General features: G+C 44.7%; 1 protein-coding gene across 4 annotated transcripts in view; it reads right to left on the bottom strand.

Annotated features, from left to right (window-relative positions):
• Window positions 1-2230: 2230 nt before the first annotated feature.
• The window catches only part of LOC130290277 (prickle planar cell polarity protein 3-A-like), a 32906-nt gene continuing 14152 nt past the window's right edge, over window positions 2231-20984 (bottom strand). For 2 of the 4 annotated variants that reach the window (XM_056537680.1, XM_056537682.1), the window contains exons 2-8: window positions 15569-15654; window positions 10425-10605; window positions 10222-10335; window positions 8801-9010; window positions 6570-6773; window positions 6289-6475; window positions 2231-3481 (exon numbers count right to left, since the gene is read on the bottom strand). In XM_056537680.1, the coding sequence (XP_056393655.1) occupies window positions 2796-3481; window positions 6289-6475; window positions 6570-6773; window positions 8801-9010; window positions 10222-10335; window positions 10425-10605; window positions 15569-15654 (1668 nt within the window). In that variant the 3' untranslated portion in view covers window positions 2231-2795. The remainder of the gene's footprint in view (window positions 3482-6288; window positions 6476-6569; window positions 6774-8800; window positions 9011-10221; window positions 10336-10424; window positions 10606-15568; window positions 15655-20984) is intronic. The other 2 variants (XM_056537681.1, XM_056537683.1) reach the window with 2 other exon arrangements.

Here is a 20984-nt window from a genome sequence, read left to right as displayed (position 1 = left end):
TAGCATAGAAAATAGAAAAATCACAGATATGACCTCAAAACAACATTCAACATTCTGGCTTCATATAACATCCCTCGAACAAATGAAGAGGAGTGATAAATTGATGACAGATGTTTTTCAAATCAAGTACAGAAAATATTTAGTAGATAAAAAAATATGGAATCACCTTGTAATCTGCACTACTAAAATAAAATCTCGGTGTGAGTCTAAAAATTCAATTAAGTCTCTAGAATAATTACCTTGGCAAACTGTTAGAAATTATTGGCCCCAAAAAGTTGTAAATTGAAACATTGGAGAGGATTATAAAACTCTTATTATGGAAAACCAACACAGAGTGCTGCAGAAGATGTTGGTTGTTCCCAGTCAACTGTGTGTAAAATATGGTGCAAGTATAGGGAAAATGGGAAAGTTATAAAAGGAAAACCAATGGGTAGACCAAGGAAGATGGTAAAATATTAGGGGAAAAAAAAGTTTGTGATAAAAGTATTAAAATCAGCTGAATAAAATTGGATTTACATATAGAGTAAGGAAATGGAAATCAGCACTGACACCTTAACAGAAGAAAGAAAGGTGACATGGGGTTAAAAGGCAAGAATCATGGAGTGTGGAGGATTGGAGGAAAATAAAAGGATCGGGGGATAAGATGTCTTATCGCCTATCCTCTCTGGGTTTGGGCAGCTGTGGTCGTGATGTCACGCCACGCCCCCTCCACTCATGTGTATGGGAGGGGGCGTGACATATGTCACGCCCCCTCCCATACACATGAATGGAGGGGGAGTGGCGTGACGTCACAAGGTGTATGCATGAAGATCGTGGGGGTCCCAGCGGCCGGACCCCATGATCTGACATCTTTTCCCCTATCCTTTGGTTAGGGGATAAGATGTCTAGCAATGGAGTACCCCTTTAATGATAAAGGTAAAGGACCAGGAGAGATAGCGATCATCACTTCAACAGATAGGAGGCAAAGAAATTTGGGATACTTTTCTCATTCCATTAATAGAAAATAGATTTGAGGCAGGGTGTGCATAAAAAAATCGTGAAAACAATGTAATACAGAAATGTTATTAAATGTGAATAAGCTCCTCCCCTAATAAAAGTTTAAATCAGCCCATTTTTCAACTAAAATAATGTAAATAAACAGATTTGGTTTCACCGAATGTGGAAATGTCCGAACTATTAAAATGTAAAGTCCAGAATTGCTGATTTTTACTCGCTTCATATACCAGGAGAAAACGCCGTTCAAAAAGTCCCAACAAAATAACAATGGTAAAGAACAAATCTACAGATTATGGAGCAAAAAAAAAAATGAAATGGAAAAAAAGTGTTTTAGGGGTCAGAAGAGGACAATTTTAAGCTCACTAATTCTTCTACAAAAAGTTGTAAGTTTTTATATGAAGCAAAACAAAACCTATATAAATTGGGTATCGTAAGAGGTGGCTCAAAAACAACAAGATTAAAAGAGTTATGTCTATTAGAAGATGAGGGGGTTAAAAAAAAAGCAAAAATAAAAAATTGCTGCATCCTTCAGGGGTAATGTTTCATCAATGTTTGCCAGAGAGCAAACAGTGTTTAAAGGGGTTATCCAGGGAAAAACTTTTTTTTTATATATCAACTGGCTCAAGAAAGTTAAATGGATTTGTAAATTACTTCTATTAAAAAATCTTAATCATTTCAGTACTTATGAGCTTCTGAAGTTAAGGTTGTTCTTTTCTGTCTAAGTGCTCTCTGATGACACGTGTCTCGGGAAACGCCCAGTTTAGAAGAGGTTTGCTATGGGGATTTGCTTCTAAACTGGGCAGTTCCCGAGACACGTGTCATCAGAGATCACTTAGACAGAAAAGAATAACCTTAACTTCAGAAGCTCATAACTACTGAAAGGATTAAGATTTTTTAATAGAAGTAATTTACAAATCTGTTTAACTTTCTGGAGCCAGTTGATACATAAAAAAAAGTTTTTTCCTGGATAACCCCTTTAAGCGTTTGACAAAAACAGGTCTCAGCCAATTAGAGACCATCTCACACTGAACTGCGCTTGGCTGTGTGCAGCAGAGTGAGGGAGAAAGTTCTCCCCTGTATGGCTTCAGATGATGTCACAGCCTGCTGGGAAACACCCCTTTCCAGTCTGTGGAGCTGACTGACACTGAGAAGAAGATACAGAGCAATATCAAGGTAGAAAACTAACAAATAATAAAAATAAATGTGGGGGGGGGGGGGGGGGGGGGTTGTAGCATGATGGGGCAGTGAACTGGGAGGATAAAAAAAATATATCAAACACATGACAGGTACTCTTTAAATGTTGCTTTGTTTCATATCTGTGATTTGTATTTGTTTTAAAGTAAACAGGCTGACTGACCATAGTCAGTTCCATTATTTTTACAGGGGTTGTACATGTAGTAATGGACAAAAGTTTTAGGAAACGTGTAAAAGGAATTTGTAATGAAATTCTAAGTTCCCTGAGTCTCTTCTGTCTGCACAGTAAATACAAATATTGCTTCCACATCAATGATAACAGGATCCCAATAAATATCAATTTTCAGCTACACTGCTGGAGCCCAGAAGTTACAGTGCCACTGCTGGAGCCCAGAAGTTACAGTGCCACTGCTGGAGCCCAGAAGTTACAGTGCCACGGCTGGAGCCCAGAAGTTACAGTGCCACGGCTGGAGCCCAGAAGTTACAGTGCCACGGCTGGAGCCCAGAAGTTACAGTGCCACGGCTGGAGCCCAGAAGTTACAGTGCCACGGCTGGAGCCCAGAAGTTACAGTGATGTTTTATAATGGCCTCTGGGCCCATGTGGTTCAGGACATGGTACAATTCTTGTCTTTCTTCTTTGGTGTTGGGGGAGGAATGGGTGGAGGAGGCTGTCCTGGAGATCTCATAAAGGCCGGCAAAGGAATGGGTTCTCCTAAGAAATATCCTTCCTCCTCATCATCAGAAGAGGAAGAAGTAGAAGAAAACGACGGATATGTGAAATGTATGGGTTCTTTCAGTTCTGTGCTAAGAGGGATTTTAAAGGTGACTCGAGGGCCGGTCCGATTCTGACTCCTGAGGTCAGGTAGAGAGCGTCTTTGGGAACATTCACGGGAGAATTCGCGAGGTGGTCCTCTTAAGCTGGAGTGTATAGACCTCACTGGAGTTACGTATGAGTTGCAATTTTGGGGTGTCTTTGACTGATCAATCATGGACATGGACCTTCTTCCTCCTCCCATTCGTCTTTCTCCAAAACTTTCTCCCTCAGGCTCTAGGTTGGTAGACGTGCCGATATCTCTCGTTTCTTTGCGTGGAGATGCATCCGACTGTGCCGGGCTGATCGAGCGCTCGCTATTCGCCCGTGGAAGGCTGCAGGCCCTGGAGCAATAAATTTGCCCATGGTGCGGTAGAAATGGCCTGCCCAGAAGTGATGACCCACACCTTTCACAACAGAAGCATCGCTCGGATGCATGCCAGTGCTGTCCTCCATGGGATAGCTGTCCTTCATCTACACCTAGGGGGCAAAGGAACCAATTATTAGTCAGTAAACAAAGACGAAAACAGAAATGGAAGCTTGTCCTGCGCTGCCGGCTGGGTGCGCGGGACAAGCTTCCATTTCTGTTTTCATCTTTGTTTATAAGTATTACACGTGCGCATGTCAGCCTGGGAATCTCTGGTACGGCTGCACCGATTTGTGCAGGGTAAGCAGCGTTAGAAAGTAAACCACCCACACTATCCATATTCTGATTTCCTTAAAGGGGTACTCTGCCCGTAGACATCCTATCCCCTATCCAAAGAATAGGGGATAAGATGTCTGACCGCGGGGGTCCCGACGCTGGGAACCCCGCAATCTTTCCTGCAGCACCCCGTGTCATTTGCTGCACGGAGCGAAGTTCGCTCTGTGCCTGACGACTGGTGATACAGGGGCCAGAGTATCGTGTCGTCACGGCCCCGCCCCCTCAATGCAAGTTAATGGAAGGGGGAGTGGTGGCCATCACACCCCATCTGATAGACTTGAACTGAGGGGGCAGGGCGTGACATCACGAGGGGGCGGGGGCGTGATTTCACGATAATCCGGCCCCTGTATCACCTGTCATCAGGCACAGAGCAAACTTCGCTCCGTGCAGCAGATCACACGGGGTGCTGCAGGAGAGATCGTGGGGGTACCCAGCGGCGGGAACCCTGCAATCAGACATCTTTTCCCCAATCCTTTGGATAGGGGATAAGATGTCCAGGGGCGGAGTACCCCTTTAAGGGAGGGTCCACAGTGTATTTTACACTGCAGATCCACCGATGATGGACCCCTAAAGTGTGCCTCCACATGTGCCACCACCGATACGAGCAGACACTCTGCTGCAATGTGCGAGTCGCGCGCATAAGCGCAGTGTACTCACACACATCGCGGTGGCTCCCCTTGCTCCCTGAGCTAAGCCGAGAGCAGCCGCGTTGTGTGTAAGTATACTGTGCATGCGCGTGGTGACTTGTAAATCGCAGTGTGTCTGCTCGTAGCGGCGGATTCATGCTCCGAGCAGGCACACCTGGGGCACACTGTAGGGGTCCATAATCGGTGGATCCGCAGCGTAAAATATGCTGTAGATCCTCCCGTATGAACATACCCTTAAAGGGGTTGTCCACCTTGGAAAACTCCCCTTGTTACAAAGATCCTTTGACAATGTATTTCTTCTAAACCAAACAAGGACAAAAGAAAACGCACCATAAGGCGCACACCTTTAGAGTAGATAACAAAAGTAACAATCTTTATTATTACACAGAAAAATATACATTATAAAGATTGTTATTTTTGGTATTTACTCTAAAGGTGTGGCGCTTTATGGTGTGTTTTCTCTTGGCCTTGTTTGGTTTGCAACATTGTAGTTAAACAATGGCGGCACTCTATGGCTATATTTAGGACTAAGCTCACCATCTAATTGTTAGGTGAATGTATTTCTTCTATGACCTCCCCAGCACTAAAATCTTTTATGTGAGAATACCTTGCAAAAGGTGATGAATTACCCTGCAGCGCCACCTCAGGAGAAATGAAGCATTACATAGCACCCATTAAAGGGGTACTCCCGTGGAAAAAATATTTTTTTTAAATCAACTGGTGCTAGAAAGTTAAACAGATTTGTAAATCACTTCTATTAAAAAACCTTAATCCTTCCGGCACTTTTTAGGGGCTTTATGCTAAAGAGAAATCCAAAAAAGAAATGCATTTCCTCTGATGTCATGAACACAGTGATCTCTGCTGACCTCTTCTGTCCATTTTAGGAACTGTCCAGAGCAGCATATGTTTGCTATGGGGATTTTCTCCTACTCTGGACAGTTCCTAAAATGGAAAGCAGAGAGCACTGTGGTCAGGACATCAGAGGAAATGCATTTCTTTTTTGGATTTCTCTTTAGTATACAGCCCCTAAAAAGTACTGGAAGGATTAAGATTTTTTAATAGAAGTGATTTACAAATCTGTTTAACTTTCTGGCACCAGTTGAATAAAAAAAAAAAAAAAAAGTTTTCCACTGGAGTACCCCTTTAAAATCAATTGGTTGTCTGTGTACTGTAGCAGAGAACAGGTCCCCCAAAGAAGTCACTCTTGGCATCTCCTCTCCACTCTGTCCAAAGGATGACAGTCTGGAGCAGGGGCCATACATCTAATAAATGGGTTATCCCAAGATTAAAAGGTTATAGCCTAACAGGATAGGGGCTAACTTGCTGACCAGCTTGACCCCCAGCGATCCCGAGAATGTTGGTCCCTTGTTTCCCCCGATTGAATGGAGCAGCAGTGCACACGCTCGGCGACCGCTCTATGTATTCTTGAATACTGTACTCAGTCCGACAGTTCTATAGAAGGTGAATGGAGAGGTGGCCAAGCATGCGCTGACGCTGAATTCGCTCCAGGGACAAGGAACCTCTGTTCTTGTGACTCGTGGGGGTCCCATTAGTACCATCCCCACTGGTTAGCTATTTATTCCCAATCTTTGGATGGATGATATTATATAATCTTAGGGATGACCCTTTTTCCCTCAGAATTTTCCAATAGGCTTTTATAAAAGAAATCTGAACTAGATGACCCCTTAGGACAGAATAGAAAAACTCAATGGGGGAGATTTATCAAAACCTGTGCAGAGGAAGAGTGGTGCAGTTGCCCATAGCAACCAATCAGATTGCTTCTTTCATTTTTCACAGGCCTCTTTAGAGGCCTGTGGAAAAAGGAAAGAAGCAATCTGATTGGTTGCTATGGGCAACTGCACCACTCTTCCTCTGCACAGGTTTTGATAAATCTCCCCCAATGACTTCTATTTCCAGGTGATTTTTTTTTTTCTTACCTATCATCTCACCGCAGCTGTCACAGTACTGCGCGTAGAGTCTCTCATAGCAGGGAGAGCAGTATGGCCGCTTGTCCTTCATGATGTAACGCTGACCTACAATAGAGCATTCACACTCAAAGCAACAGAAGTGCCTGGTGTGCCAATGGTGCCCCTCCGCCTGCATGCATTCCACTGAGAAGATAATCTGAAAGACAAAATATTAAGACCCATATTTCAAAACATATAAATGTAGAAATCAATCCATGGTAATAGTATGTGGCAGATGAGCGGGTACTCACCTCATCACACGCCAGGCATCGCGGACGCTGAAGTTCGGCATGGTGCCGGCCACAGTACACTTGTCCTCCATGGTAGAAGTAGATGAGGTCACAGAGTAGCTCTGAACAGCGGGTACAGGAGAAACACTGAGGATGCCAGCAAGAGCCTAGTCCTGCCCGGGATGCAAATACCGCCACGTCACCCCCGCTGATCTGGTGCCCACACTGCACAATGACAATGGTTTTGGTTATACTACAACCCATAGACTTTTCAGTCTAACTTGTTGTGCTTAGATTATTGGATGAATCCTCACACTGGAAAGCTTTTTTAGGGTACGTTCACACGAGCCGTTCCACAGCGTCTTTTAAAGGGTACCTCTCATCAAATAAACTTTTGATATATTTTAGATTAATGAATGTTGAATAACTTTCCAATAGCATGTTAATGAAAAATATGCTTCTTTCTATTGTATTTTTCCCCGATCAGTCCTGTCAGCAAGCATTTCTGACTCCTGCTGGAGTCCTAAACACTCAGAGCTGCCAGCCTGCTTTGTTCACAGCCAAACAGGCTGTGAACAAAGCAGGCTGGCAGCTCTGAGCGTTCTCCTTTGTGAACAAAGCAGACTGGCAGCTCGTAGTGTTTAGGACTCCAGCATGAGTCTGAAATGCTTGCTGCCAGGACTGGTAGGGAGACCCCTAGTGGTCATTTCTTCAAAGTGGAAAATGAAATAGAAAGAAGCATATTTTTTAATAACATGCAATTGTAAAGTTATTCTGCATACATTAATCTATAATATATCAAAAACATTTTTTTTGATGAGAGGTACCCTTTAAGCTGCAGATTCGCTGCTGAAGGACCGCTGTATGGTGCCTTTACATGTGCCAATACGCAGCTACGAGCAGACACACTGCAATGCGCAGTATACTCGAATATTGTGGCAGCTCTTGGCCTAGCTCATAAAGCAGGGGGAGCAGCCGCAATGTGTGCAAGTACACCGCGCATGCGCGGCGACTCGCACATCGCACTGTGTCAGCTCGTAGCGAGGCTTGTGTGAACATACCCTTAGGCTGGTTTCAAGCATAATATGGCCTTGTGTTGGCATCCATATAATGGGCACAAGTCCGGGCCTGACTGGTACAGACACAAAAATGAGCCGTATTATAGCCATGTAAAACTAGCCTTAGCTGCTAAAGTAGCTCTGCTGTAACTTCTACCAACAAGATTCTGATATCTCATCTTTATGGACCTTGTGTCACATGGAGGGTTATAAATAACATTGATAAGTTTGAATTTGGTTTTCAGTATGATCCGATGAACTCCCATGCGTAGGGTCGCCACCTGGCAGGTATTTATCCAACCAATCCTCCAACTCCCGGAATGTGGCACCATAACCTATACCAGTGTTTCCCAACCAGAGCGCCTCCAGCATGTAGGGAGTTGTAGTTTTGCAAAAGCTGGGGGCACCCCTGGTTGGGAGACACTGACCTATACTATATACTACTATATAGTCCAACATGCTGGGAGTTGAAGTTTTGCAACAGCTGGAGGCACTCCTGGTTGGGAAACACTGACCTATACTATATACTACTATATAGTCCAACAAGCTAGGAGTTGTAGTTTTGCAACAGCTGGGGGCACTACTAGTTGGGAAACACTGACCTATACTATATACTACTATATAGTCCAACATGCTGGGAGTTGTAGTTTTGCAACAGCTGGAGGCACCCCTGGTTGGGAAACACTGACCTATACTATATACTACTATATAGTCCAACATGCTGGGAGTTGTAGTTTTGCAACAGCTGGAGGCACCCCTGGTTGGGAAACACTGACCTATACTATAAACCACTATATAGTCCAACATGGTGGGAGTTGTAGTTTTTGTTTGGGGCAGCTGCTGAGCCACAGGCTGTATCAGGGCATGCTGGGAGTTGTAGTTAGTAACTAACTGCAACTCCTGAATTAAATTTTAAAAAAGCGATCAAAAAGTCACATCAAAACAAAAATGGTCCTGTTCAAAACTACAGATCGGGGCACAAAAAATATGTGTATCCTGTGAGGTCACGCATATATAATTAATTATGCAAATTAGCATGGCCGGTATTTTATTTTTTTTTTTGCAAGAAAGGTGTCAACCGTACCCATGTGAAATTGGGGTCCACAAAGATTTACCATCCAGAACCAAGTCATGACTATATTATCATATTTCCAAATATGAATTATTAATAGCATAAATCCGGTGTTACCTCACCTTCTGACAGACGGTGCCGCTCATGGTTCTGGAGACCGGACGTACAGACCCGCGACCCAAATTTTCAAGTTTCCGTTTCTGGCTGAAGAGCAAAAGTAACTCCTCTTCTTCCTCTCCCTGCAAAGAGCAGCAGTACCGGGCCTGGGACAGAACCGGCTTAGAACTAACATCGGTACTGGGCCTAGCATAGAACAAACAGCAGCGCTGGGTCTGCCACATAACCATGCAAATATAACACAAAACGTAAAGACGATGGGGGGAGATTTATCAAAACCTGGCCAGAGGAAAAGTTGCTGAGTTGCCCATAGCAACCAATCAGATCGCTACTTTCATTTTTGAAAAGGCCTTTACAAAATGAAAGCAGCGATCTGATTGGTTGCTATGGGCAACTGGGCAACTTTCCTCTGCACAGGTTTTGATAAATCTCCCCCCATAGGAGCAAAGTAAAGAAAATTTGGCAGAATGGGGGGTATAATCTCTGTAATTGGCAACTACTGGTCAAAATGGTAAACACTGGGAGCCGGTGTGGGAATTATGCATGGCGTCCGGCTCATAGCCACATATCGAGTCATGGTGGCCGAGCATTCAGCTAACAAGGAATGCTAAAGTAAAGGGACTTGCTGACTGTCTACAGCAGTGATTCCCAACCAGGGTGCCTCCAGCTGTTGCAAAACTACAACTCCCAGCATGCCCGGACAGCCGTTGGCTGTCCGGGCATGCTGGGAGTTGTAGTTTTGCAACAGCTGGAGGCACCCTGGTTGGAAAGCACTGGTGTAAAGTGTATGGGGGCCTCCTGACTCTCCCCCAGCAGATGGTTCTTAGGGTAAAGAAGGACTTTATATCTGGATTTCAACTGCGTAAATGTATTGTTCTCAGATAGATATGCTACCACCAGGGCAGTCTGGCAGCGGCTTACCCCTCTTGTCACCATTAAAGGGGTACTCCGATGAGAAACATTTTTTTTCTAAATCAACTGGTGCCAGAAAGTTAAACAGATTTGTAAATGACTTCATCTTAATCCTTCCAGTACTTGTCAGCTGCTGTATTTTCCGCAGGAAGTTCTTTTCTTTTTGAATTTCCTTTCCGTCTGACCACAGTTCTCTCTGCTGACACCTCTGTCCATTTTAGAAACTGCCGGAGCAGGATAGGTTTTACTATGGGGATTTGCTCCTCCTCTGGACAGTTCCTGACATGGACAGAGGTGTCAGCAGAGAGCACTGTGGTCAGACAGAAAATACATTAAAAAAAAAGAACTTCCTGTGGAGCATACAGCAGCTGATAAGTACTGGAAGGATTAAGATTTTTAAATAGAAGTAATTTACAAATCGGTAACATTTTCTGGCACCGGCGGTTGATTTAAAAGAGAAATTTTTTCCAGCGGAGTACCCCTAGGCATGGTAATATCCCTCACCCATTCTTACCTCACAGTCATGTGGGGGTAGTTGGTGGAGGAGTTGCTTCAGTCTGTATCGTTCGCCTATACTCTGCGCATAGGGGACCTTGTCTTCTGGAAGACATCTGAAATAGTTGTGCACCTGAGGCAAAATTCGACAGCGCACATTTTAGTGATTGTCATGACATTTATGACCGCCAAATATCACTGCGAATACGGGTGAGAAGATACCTGCTCGGGGGTTAGTCCAGGGGGAACCCAGGCATATTTATCAAAGGTCCCTTCAGTACTGCTTTCACCTGAGGACAAGCGCGCCACCCCCACCATATGGCACAGTGACCGCTCTAGATCCTGAGGAGACGTGGCGCTGCCATGATCTTCCCATAGGCAGTGACAATGCTGGCAGATCTTTCTGGAATAAAATGTAAATAGGGAAAGTGTGAACTCGAGGCAAAAGTGTGAAAGGTTCAGTGGAGATAGCACCCTACAAATCCATAAAATACCCCTCATTATCTTATCCATTCCAACCTCTATCTTGTTATAGAGCAGTGGTCTCCAAACTGTGGCCCTGTTGCAAAACTTCCAATCCCAGCATACCTGGACAGCCGTTTGCAACATCTGGAGGGCCACAGTATGGAGACCACTGCTATAGAGGATCTGTCCTGTTCTGTATTAGGGTACGTTCAGACGAGCGGATTTACAGCGTATTTTACACTGCAGATCCGCCGCTGAAGGACCTCTGTATGGTGCCTTTAGAAGTGCCTGCACGGAGTGGCAATACGCCGCTACGTGCAGACACACTGAAGCGATGTACGAGTCGCCGCGCATGCGCGGTGTACTCGCACACATAGCAGCCGCTCCCCCTGAGCTAGGCCGAGAGGTGCCGCGATGTGCAAGCATACTGCAAATGCGCGCGGCGACTCACACATTGCAGTGTGTCTGCTCATAGCGGCAGCTCTCGGCCTAGCTCAGGGGGAGCGTCAGCCATGTGTGCGAGTGCACCGCGCATGTGCGGCGACTCGTATATCGCTTGAGTGTGTCTGCACGTAGCGGTGTATTGCCGCTCCGAGCAGGCACCTGTAAAGGTAGAATACAGTGGTCCTTCAGCGGCGGATCTGCAGCAAAATCCGCTGTAAATCTGCTCGTCTGAACGTATCCTTACACAAACAACCCACTGATTTGAATGATTAATGTGTAATGCATACCTTCACCTGCGGTGGCGCTGCCGAGAACTTAAAGGGGTACTCCAGTGGACATTTTTTTTTTTTTTAATCAACTGGTACCAGAAAGTTAAACAGATTAGTAAATTACTTCTTTTAAAAATTGTAATCCTTCAGGTACTTATCAGCTGCTGTATGCTCCAGAGGAAGTACCTTTTTTTTTTCTTTTCTGTCTGTCCACAGTGCTCTCTGCTGACGCCATGTCAGGAAATTGTCCTCTAAAATTCTTTCCACTGGAGTACCCCTTTAAGCACTATAACTGGGTGGTTATTCAGAGTGTTGACTAGTGATAGGGATGGGAGCAATCTGGGTTACAGATACCATTGGTTGAATGAACTGGTTTTTGGGGTCAATGTTATGGTTCAAGGCTGTGGAGGACATAGACCTAGAGACACGGTTGGGTGTTGGTGTGGACCATCTTTATATAGTGGTCCTTCAAGTTACAATATTAATTGGATCCAGGACAACCATTGTATGGTGATAATATTGTAACCTGACACCATTGTAAGTTGAGGGACCACTGTATTGCTATGGGGTCCTCCCTCCACAGTATATACCCCTGAACACCCTCCTCTTGGTTGACAGAATAGTAATCCCAATATGCAAAATAAAAATCCCCTTAAAGGGGTACTCCGCTGCTCAGCGTTTGGAACAAATTCTTCCGAACGCTGGAACTGGCGCCGGGAGCTCGTGACATCATAGCCCCGCCCCCTCATGACATCACACCCCCGCCCCCTCAATGCAAGTCTATGGGAGGGGGCGTGACAGCCATCACACCCCTTCCCATAGACTTGCATTGAGGGGGCGAGGCGTGATGTCATGAGGGGGTGGGGCTATGATGTCATAAGCTCCCGACTACAGCGTTCTGAACAGTTGTGTTTCAAATGCTGAGCAGCGGAGTACCCCTTTAATGTCCCCACCCGCTAAGCAGCAGGTCTACAAATAAGATGCATCAGGAGATCCAACAGGCGTGAAACCATTGTTATTATAGGACGTTGACTGCAGAGAAAGGGCTCATTCAAGAGTAAAAAATGATGTGCTCGTAAATCCATTTTATTCACAACTTTCACCGACTTTTGAATTTATAAGCGATGTCGTTTCACGGAACTTTAGGTCACAGAGTCAAGTCGATGAGCAGTAAGTTATTTTAGGTTCTCTGAGGAATGTGACACATCAATGACACCGCACGATGGGAGATTATCCCGGTGTTGTCACCATGGCCAGAAATGATGACCAAGATGTCTCCTCTGTAATAGCCTATATGAAAAGAAAGTGGAACAAAAAGCCCCAAAAAAGCGCCTTGTGCATTACCCCTGGATAGGTAGGTGGGTAGGGGGAGACGGAGGGTCTGTAAGATGGCCGCTCACCTTAAGCGTATAGTATATATGCATATAACCTCAATTAGAGGTACAGTGTTCCTGTGCTGGCCCAGGGTCCCAGGAAACAACCAAAAGGAGGTCCTGAAGAGGAATTCAAAGTAGAGCTGGGCGGTATGACCAAATATGTCTATCACGGTATTTTTGTAACTTATGGCGGTTCCACGGTATATAACGGTATTTCTTACACCCCCCCCAAATCCTGTTACCCGCCAGCGCTGTTCTGGTCGCCCCCAATTAATGATCAGCCCAGCGGGGTACTACTCACATATGTCACCCGTAAGCACTGCCCTCCTCCTCTTTGTTGGGGGTCGCCGGCGATGGAACTCTATACTGTACGCCAGTTGTCTCCAACCTGCGGACCTCCAGATGTTGCAAAACTACAACTCCCAGCATGCCCGGACAGCCAACGGCTGGGAGTTGTAGTTTTACAACAGCTGGAGGTCCGCAGGTTTGAGACCACTGCTGGCCGGCTTCTTACATGACAGTGAGTTTAACCTATTACTGGCCGGGGCGGGACATCACTCCGGCCGGTGATATGCTGACGGCTGTCCGACATTCCCATCCCCAGCGTAAGGCCGACGTAGGTTAGTTAAAGTATATTTTCTTTATCTTTTGCAGCCCGGGCAAAGGGATACAACGTACAGCAGTGGTCTCAAACCTGCGGACCTCCAGCTGTTGCCGTTGGGTGTCCGGGCATGCTGGGAGTTGTAGTTTTGCAACATCTGGAGGTCCGCAGGTTGGAGACAACTGGCGTACAGTATAGAATTCCATCGCCAGCGGCCCCAACAAAGAGGAGGAGGGCAGTGCTTACGGGTGACATATGTGAATAGTACCTCGCTGGGCTGATAATTAATTGGGGGGGAGCAGAACATCGCTGGCGGGTAACATGATTTGGTGGGGGGAGCAGAACAGCGCTGGCGGGTCACATGATTTGGTGGGGGGGGGAGCAGAACAGCGCTGGCGGGTAACAGGATTTGGGGGAGCAGAACAGCGCTGGCGGGTCACATGATTTGGTGGGGGGGGAGCAGAACAGCGCTGGCAGGTCACATGATTTGGTGGGGGGAGCAGAACAGCGCTGGCGGGTCACATGATTTGGTGGGGGGAGCAGAACAGTGCTGGCGGGTAACAGGATTTGGGGGGAGCAGAACAGCGCTGGCAGGTCACATATGATTAGTTCCCCGATGAGGGGAAAGCGCTCCGCTGGGCTGATAATTCATTAATTTGAGGGGGAGGGGCCAAACCGGTATTACGGTATGGGGAAAAATTCATATTGTGCAGTCCCCAAAATTTCGGTATTCGGTATGAACCGGTATACCGCCCAGCCCTAATTCAAAGGATCCGAAAAGTGGACCTTGATAGGCGCTCAGGCATCCAAAGTGGAAGATATCATGACCAAAGTGATATGAATAAAAGTTCTTGTTTATTGTTTAAATAAAACAAAGTAAAACAATAACGTGTTTCGGGGTATGGCAACCCTTTCATCAGATTGGAAGGTGCACCTTCTAATCTGATGAAGGGGTTGCCATGCCCCGAAACGTGTTATTGTTTTACTTTGTTTTACCTTGTTTTGTTTAAACAATAAAAAATAACTTTTATTCATATCACTTTGGTTGTAATATCTTCCACTTTGGATGCCTGAGCGCCTATCAAGGTCCACTTTTCAGATCCTTTGAATTCCTCTGTAATAGGAGAATATAGGAAGCCTAGATGAAGAGCGACATATAGCTCATGCCTGCAGCTGGAACAGACTCTTCCGAGGCCTAAGGGACCTGTGGATCTCTAGGAAAGGGATCACACACATAGGGCACATGATCAGTTTGGCTTTCTAGTAAGAAAATGACACTGGTTTGGTATGGTCACATGTACTTACTAGGTGCGGATTTCACGCATGAAATTGATGATATATAGGTACTATGGCTGAGAAAGACTGGGCAGGCACCAATGCAGATAAGCGGGGGTTAATAAACTGATGTGTGGAGTGGGAAGGCACAGAGATTGGAAAAACTCCTGGGGGTGCTAATCATAAGTCCAGAAATATTGTATGCAACAAATAGTAGAAAATAGATGATTGCACTCACCCATCGGAGGTAAAAATGAAATCTTTATTCGATGCTTGTTAAAACATGCTGGGGTGGGGGTAGAGAGATGCGGTCAGCTAACGCTGACCGCATCTCTCTACCCCCACCCCAGCATGTTTTAACAAGCATCGAATAAAGATTTTGTTTTTACCTTCGATGGGTGAGTGCAATCTTCTGTTTTCTACTATTTGTTGATGATATATAGGGCCACATAATCCCTGTTCAACCCATGATCACCCATGTGAAAGGACCTTTAAAGTGGCTCCTTCTAGCCCCTTTTTGCTCCTGTAAACACATGAAGGTCCTGGCCCTACAGTATAAAAAAATGTATCCCTTATCTGCATAATATGGGATAAGTGTTAGATCGCGGGGGTCCAACCAATGGGACCCCCATGATCTCCCACCCGGCACCCCGGCTCTCTGCATAAATGCAGTCCGTCGACCCCGGTATAAAGATGTGACACATTGCCTTCATGCATCTCTATGGGAGAGCCGTACATACAGCATTCCAGTATCTCCAGCTCTCCCATAGAGATGCATGAAGGGGACATGACGGCCATAGCTTCTTGCAGTGGTCGATACACTGCCGGGATGGGAGATCGCAGGGGTCCCAGCGGTCGGACCCCCCTCAATCTGACACTTATCCCCTATCCTGCGGAGTCACATTTATAGACATATATGGAGACAATTTTGCATACCTCCACCTGTGTGCAAGGAAACCTGGACACCGTTCTTTGCAGGAGTAACATGGTTGACCTTGTCCTGTTACATTGACCTCCGCTGCCTGGTACAGAAAGAAAAATGACTTAATTAAATCAGAAGACAGAATCACATAGATTTATGTCATTACAGTTTCTGGGGTTCACACCTTTTGAACAGAATTGACTGGAACTAAAGGAAATCTGTAAGCTGCAATTCACTTTCCAAGGTGCTGACACTGTTTGGGAAGGGAGACACATAGTGTGGTGTCAGGTGAGTGGTAATGTGCAATTAACCTTTTCGTGATGCCAGGGCGTGGTTAACCTATACACCACCCGAGGTTAAGCCAGCTTCTCCTGGGCCAGGTACGGGGCAATAAATACTCCGACACAAGGTTGCAGATAACTGGCTTTACTGAGGCCGGATAGATGATAAAATCCGTTACAGCTCAGATTGGTATAAAGAGAGGGGCAGGGTGAACCTTGGAAGCTTATCGGCTTGCTGGCACTTGTAGTCGATTGTGCTGTGTATGAGTGACTTGCTGTATGGCAACCCACGCTTGGCTTTAGTGATTTGTATGACTGACTTGAATCCCCAGGACTTTAGTGCTTACCGCTAGGCTTGACATTCACCCGGGTGCAGGGGTTATTCTTTAGCAGATACGTGGTTGCAGGATTAGACTTGAGGCCTCCTCAGAACACCTCACAGACTGACTTCAGACTTCTCCAAACTGTACTTCAGCATAACACTGAACACCTACCACACTATATAAGGAGCAGATTTGGAGGACTCCCATTGGGCATTTAAATCACATGGTTTACCTCATGCACACTCCCCTAACAACAGGGTTCTAAGGTTTAACAGGCTTAAAGCTACAGGTACACAGAAAATACCAATACATTAACCATAGCAGAACCTTATATTATATTGGGTCCTGAGTAGTGTGGGCCCAAGACAGACACTGAAGGCAACATCTGCCACACAGGATGGGCAGAATACTATATTCTGTACTGGGTCACCACAATAGTACCTTTCACATATCTGTCTAGGCCTCTATAACATAGAAAAAGGCTTTTATTTTCTGGTGCAAAGTGTCAAAGAGGTGTTCCCAACCCCTTAAAGTGCCTCCTTGTTTCCCCCCCCCCCCCCCCCCATCCCTGATTGACAGTCAGCTGGAAGAAGAGCCCTGAAGGCAAATCTTGTTCCTGCACTGTGCATACAAATTGTGCACAAATGTAAGATTTGAAAACAGGGCTTGGCTTCCAGCTGACTGTCCATCAGGGATGTAGCCTCCCCAAGCGATATCAGCTGGTTGCTAGTAGTTAGAAAAAGCCAGACCAGTGATTACCTCCTCAGTTAAAGGGGTACTCCAGTGGAAACCTTTTTTTTTTTTTTTTTTTTTTTTTGTAATGAACTGGTGCCAGAAAGTTAAACAGATTTGTAAATGACTTCTATTAAAAAAATCTTTACTCTTCCAGTACTTTTTAGCAGCTGTATGCTACAGAGGAAATCCTTTTCTTTTTTAACTTCTTTTTTGTCTTGTCCACAGTGCTCTCTGCTGACACCTGATGCCCGTATCAGGAACTATCCAGAGCAGGAGAAAATCCCCATAGCAAACCTATGCTGCTCTGGACAGTTCCTGACACGGACAGAGGTGTCAGCAGAGAGCACTGTGGACAAGACAAGAAAGAAATTAAAAAGTACTGCTGCTAAAAAGTACTGGAAGGGTAAAGATTTTTAATAGAAGTCATTTACAAATCTGTTTAACTTTCTGGCACCAGTTGACTTATAAAGACCTAAAAAAAAAAAATGTTTTCCACCGGAGTACCCCTTTAATATCTTCTGCCATCTCTCTGTAAATCTACAGCCTGTATACATACTAAAGTGCATCAGACACAGGTCATTATAAAACAACCATACGATGCTGCTGTATATTGGGCCCGGAAATCAGGAATCACCTTGACATCCTTTATCTCCAGCTTGTGCAATTTCCTGATGTCGAAGTGTCGGTTCACTAATGGTGCGTTCACACGTGCGTATTTTCTGCTGCAGATCTGCTGCCGATTTGCTTCAGCAGATTTATCTACCCATTAAAGTCAATGGGCAGCAAAATCTGCAGCAGATCTGCAGAAAAAATACGCATGTGTGAATGCATTCCCACGTGGCGTATTTTGCTGCGTATTTGCTGCGTATTTGGTGCTGCGTATTTTCCTACCCATTGACTTCAACAGGGAAAATAAAATACGCAGCAGCAAATACGCAGCAAATACGCCGTGTGGGAACATACCCTAAGGGTACATTCCCACACGGCGTATTTGCTGCGTATTTGCTGCTGCGTATTTTATTTTCTCTGTTGAAGTCAATGGGTAGGAAAATACGCAGCACCAAATACGCAGCAAATACGCAGCAAATACGCAGCAAAATACGCCATGTGGGAACGTACCCTAAAGGTGAATCTGTGTTTGGGCTTGAATGTTCCCAAAGGAGCAATGACTGGGTGAGATATAAGACTCTATTGCAGTGTTTTCCAACCAGGGTGCCTCCAGCTGTTGCAAAACTACAACTCCCAGCATGCCCGGACAGCCGTTGGCTGTCCGGGCATGCTGGGAGTTGTAGTTTTTGCAACAGCTGGAGGCACCCTGGTTGGGAAACACTGCTCTAATGTGTTCTAGCATATCTGAGGTAGGAAGAAAAATAGGTGTGGAGGCAAAACAGTGCAAACCACAAGAATGATACCATTACAGAAAAAACATCGTAATGCCCGCATCAAGCGACGGAACAAAAATAAAACTCATCTATAATTGAGCGTGCCGTACGGGGCATAAAGATTTTTATTTCTACCTACAATGATAGCTTTAAAAAAAAAAAAGAAAGAACAGAACATGTGTGCCCCAGGGGCATGACATCTGCTATTGCTTCTGATCTTCTTTCTAAAGAAAAAAAATTGTCCCTAAATATTGCTTGAATAATACTGCCATGAAGTGCCTAAATAACACTGCCATACAGTGCCTTAAAGGGGTATTCCAGCAATTTTTATTTTATTTGACTATGCTACAGGGGCTGTAAAGTTAGTGTAGTTCATAATATAGTGTCTGTACCTGTGTGTGACGGTTTTCTCACAATTCTGTGATTTTCACCCCAATATTTATTTTTAACATCATACAAAATGACTGTTGTCTCAGATTTTTCCCAGGTTGCAATGCGGCCGAGACCTGACTCACAGGGAGCCTGTCTGCTTCAATGGGTGGAGGGATCGCTTGGTGGGAGAGAGATCAATCTGCAACTAATGCAACAGCTGTAGGCACCCTGATTGAAAAGCACAGGTCTTTTGAATGGATGCAGCTCATTTATGTTTCAATGGGTGGGGTGGCTGATGTGTGGGAGGGAGGAACATGGAATTGTGGGATTTGTAGTCAAAAAAAGAAAAGTCAAACAGGAAATACCAGTTCACAAACAGCTAGTCACAGTGTTATGGTAATCTCACAGCATGGCCATTTAGCCCCAAGACAAGCGCAGATCCTTCCTAAGCATGTCCATTACTGTCTGCCAGGTACGTACTAAAATCACCTTATGGTGGAGATACTACCATATAGTGCATACTACTATACAATGGCTTCAGGGACATAACTTGTAGCTTGTGGGCCCCAATGCAGAATCTGTAACAGGGCGCCATGTCTACCGTGTGTCATTTATACTACTGGTGTCTTCTTAAGAGGCAAAGGTGCCTTGGGGCCCTTTCAATCACAGGGCCCCAGTGGAACTGTTACCTCTGCACCCCCCCTGTACTTACACCACAGAATGGCTTCGTAATGCCACTACATAATGCCTCACATTGCACAAACAGGGCTATAGATAACCTAAATAATATCACCGGTAGTGACAGAACCTAAATAATAGGCCAACATGCAGCTCATAAAGGGGTATTCCATGAAAAAAAACTTTTTTTTTCCATATCAACTGGCTCCAGAAAGTTAAACAGATTTGTAAATGACTTCTATTAAAAAAAGATCTTAATCCTTCTAGTACTTATCAGCTGCTGAAGTTGAGTTGCTCTTTTCTGTCTGACAACAGTGCTCTCTGCTGACATCCTCCTGCCTGTACCACTGCCTGTGGATGTATTTGGATACAATATTGTGGTATTATTTAAAGGGGTATTTTCTTAGTTATATATATATATATATATATATATATATATATATATATATATATATATATTGTGACTTACCGTACTGCACAGCCTTTAAAGCAACCAGCAGTAAATGCAGAACTCTTTTACAAGACTCAGCTATGCAAGAAAAGGCTTTGAAGTGTCCTAGACAAAACATCTGCCTTCATCTATCTGGATCCACGATGATCAGTACTTTTATATATTTCCACTATTATATCCACCCACATTGTAATATCAGTTCTATACTTCTCAAATATCTTCGCAAATATCTACAGTGGGGATCAAAAGTTTGGGCACCCCCAGGTAAAAATGTGTATTAATGTGCATAAAGAAGCCAAGGAAAGATGGAAAAATCTCCAAAAGGCATCAAATTACAGATTAGACATTCTTATAACATATCAACAAAAGTTAGATTTTATTTCCATCATTTACACTTTCAAAATAACAGAAATAAAAAAAAATGGTGTCTGCAAAAGTTTGGGCACCCTGCAGAATTTATAGCATGCACTGCCCCCTTTGCAAAGCTGAGACCTGCCAGTGTCATGGATTGTTGTAAATCATCATCTGGGAAGACCAGGTGATGTCAATCTCAAAGGTTTTAAATGCCCAGACTCATCTGACCTTGCCCCAACAATCAGCACCATGGGTTCTTCTAAGCAGTTGTCTAGAAATCTGAAACTGAAAATAGTTGATGCTCACAAAGCTGGAGAAGGCTATAAGAAGATAGCAAAACGTTTTCAGATGTCAATATCCTCTGTTCGGAATGTAATTAAGAAATGGCAGTCATCAGGAACAGTGGAAGTTAAAGCAAGATCTGGAAGACCAAGAAAAATATCAGACAGAACAGCTCGCAGAATTGTGAGAAAAACAATTCAAAACCCACGTTTGACTGCACAATCCCTCCAGAAAGATCTGGCAGACACTGGAGTTGTGGTACACTATTCCGCTATAAATAGATACTTGACCAAATATGGTCTTCATGGAAGAGTCATCAGAAGAAAACCTCTTCTACGTCCTTACCACAAAAATCAGCGTTTGAACTTTGCGAATGAACATATAGACAAGCCTGATGCATTTTGGAAACAAGTTCTGTGGACCGATGAGGTTAAAATTGAACTTTTTGGCCGGAATGAACAAAGGCATGTTTGGCGAAGAAGGGGAACAGAATTTAAAGAAAAGAACCTCTGTCCAACTGTTAAGCATGGGGGTCGATCAATCATGCTTTGGGGTTGTATTGCAGCCAGTGG

Source organism: Hyla sarda, chromosome 9, assembly GCF_029499605.1.
Source record: "Hyla sarda isolate aHylSar1 chromosome 9, aHylSar1.hap1, whole genome shotgun sequence".
NCBI lineage: Eukaryota > Metazoa > Chordata > Amphibia > Anura > Hylidae > Hyla > Hyla sarda.
This window is presented reverse-complemented; position numbering and strand designations above follow the sequence as displayed.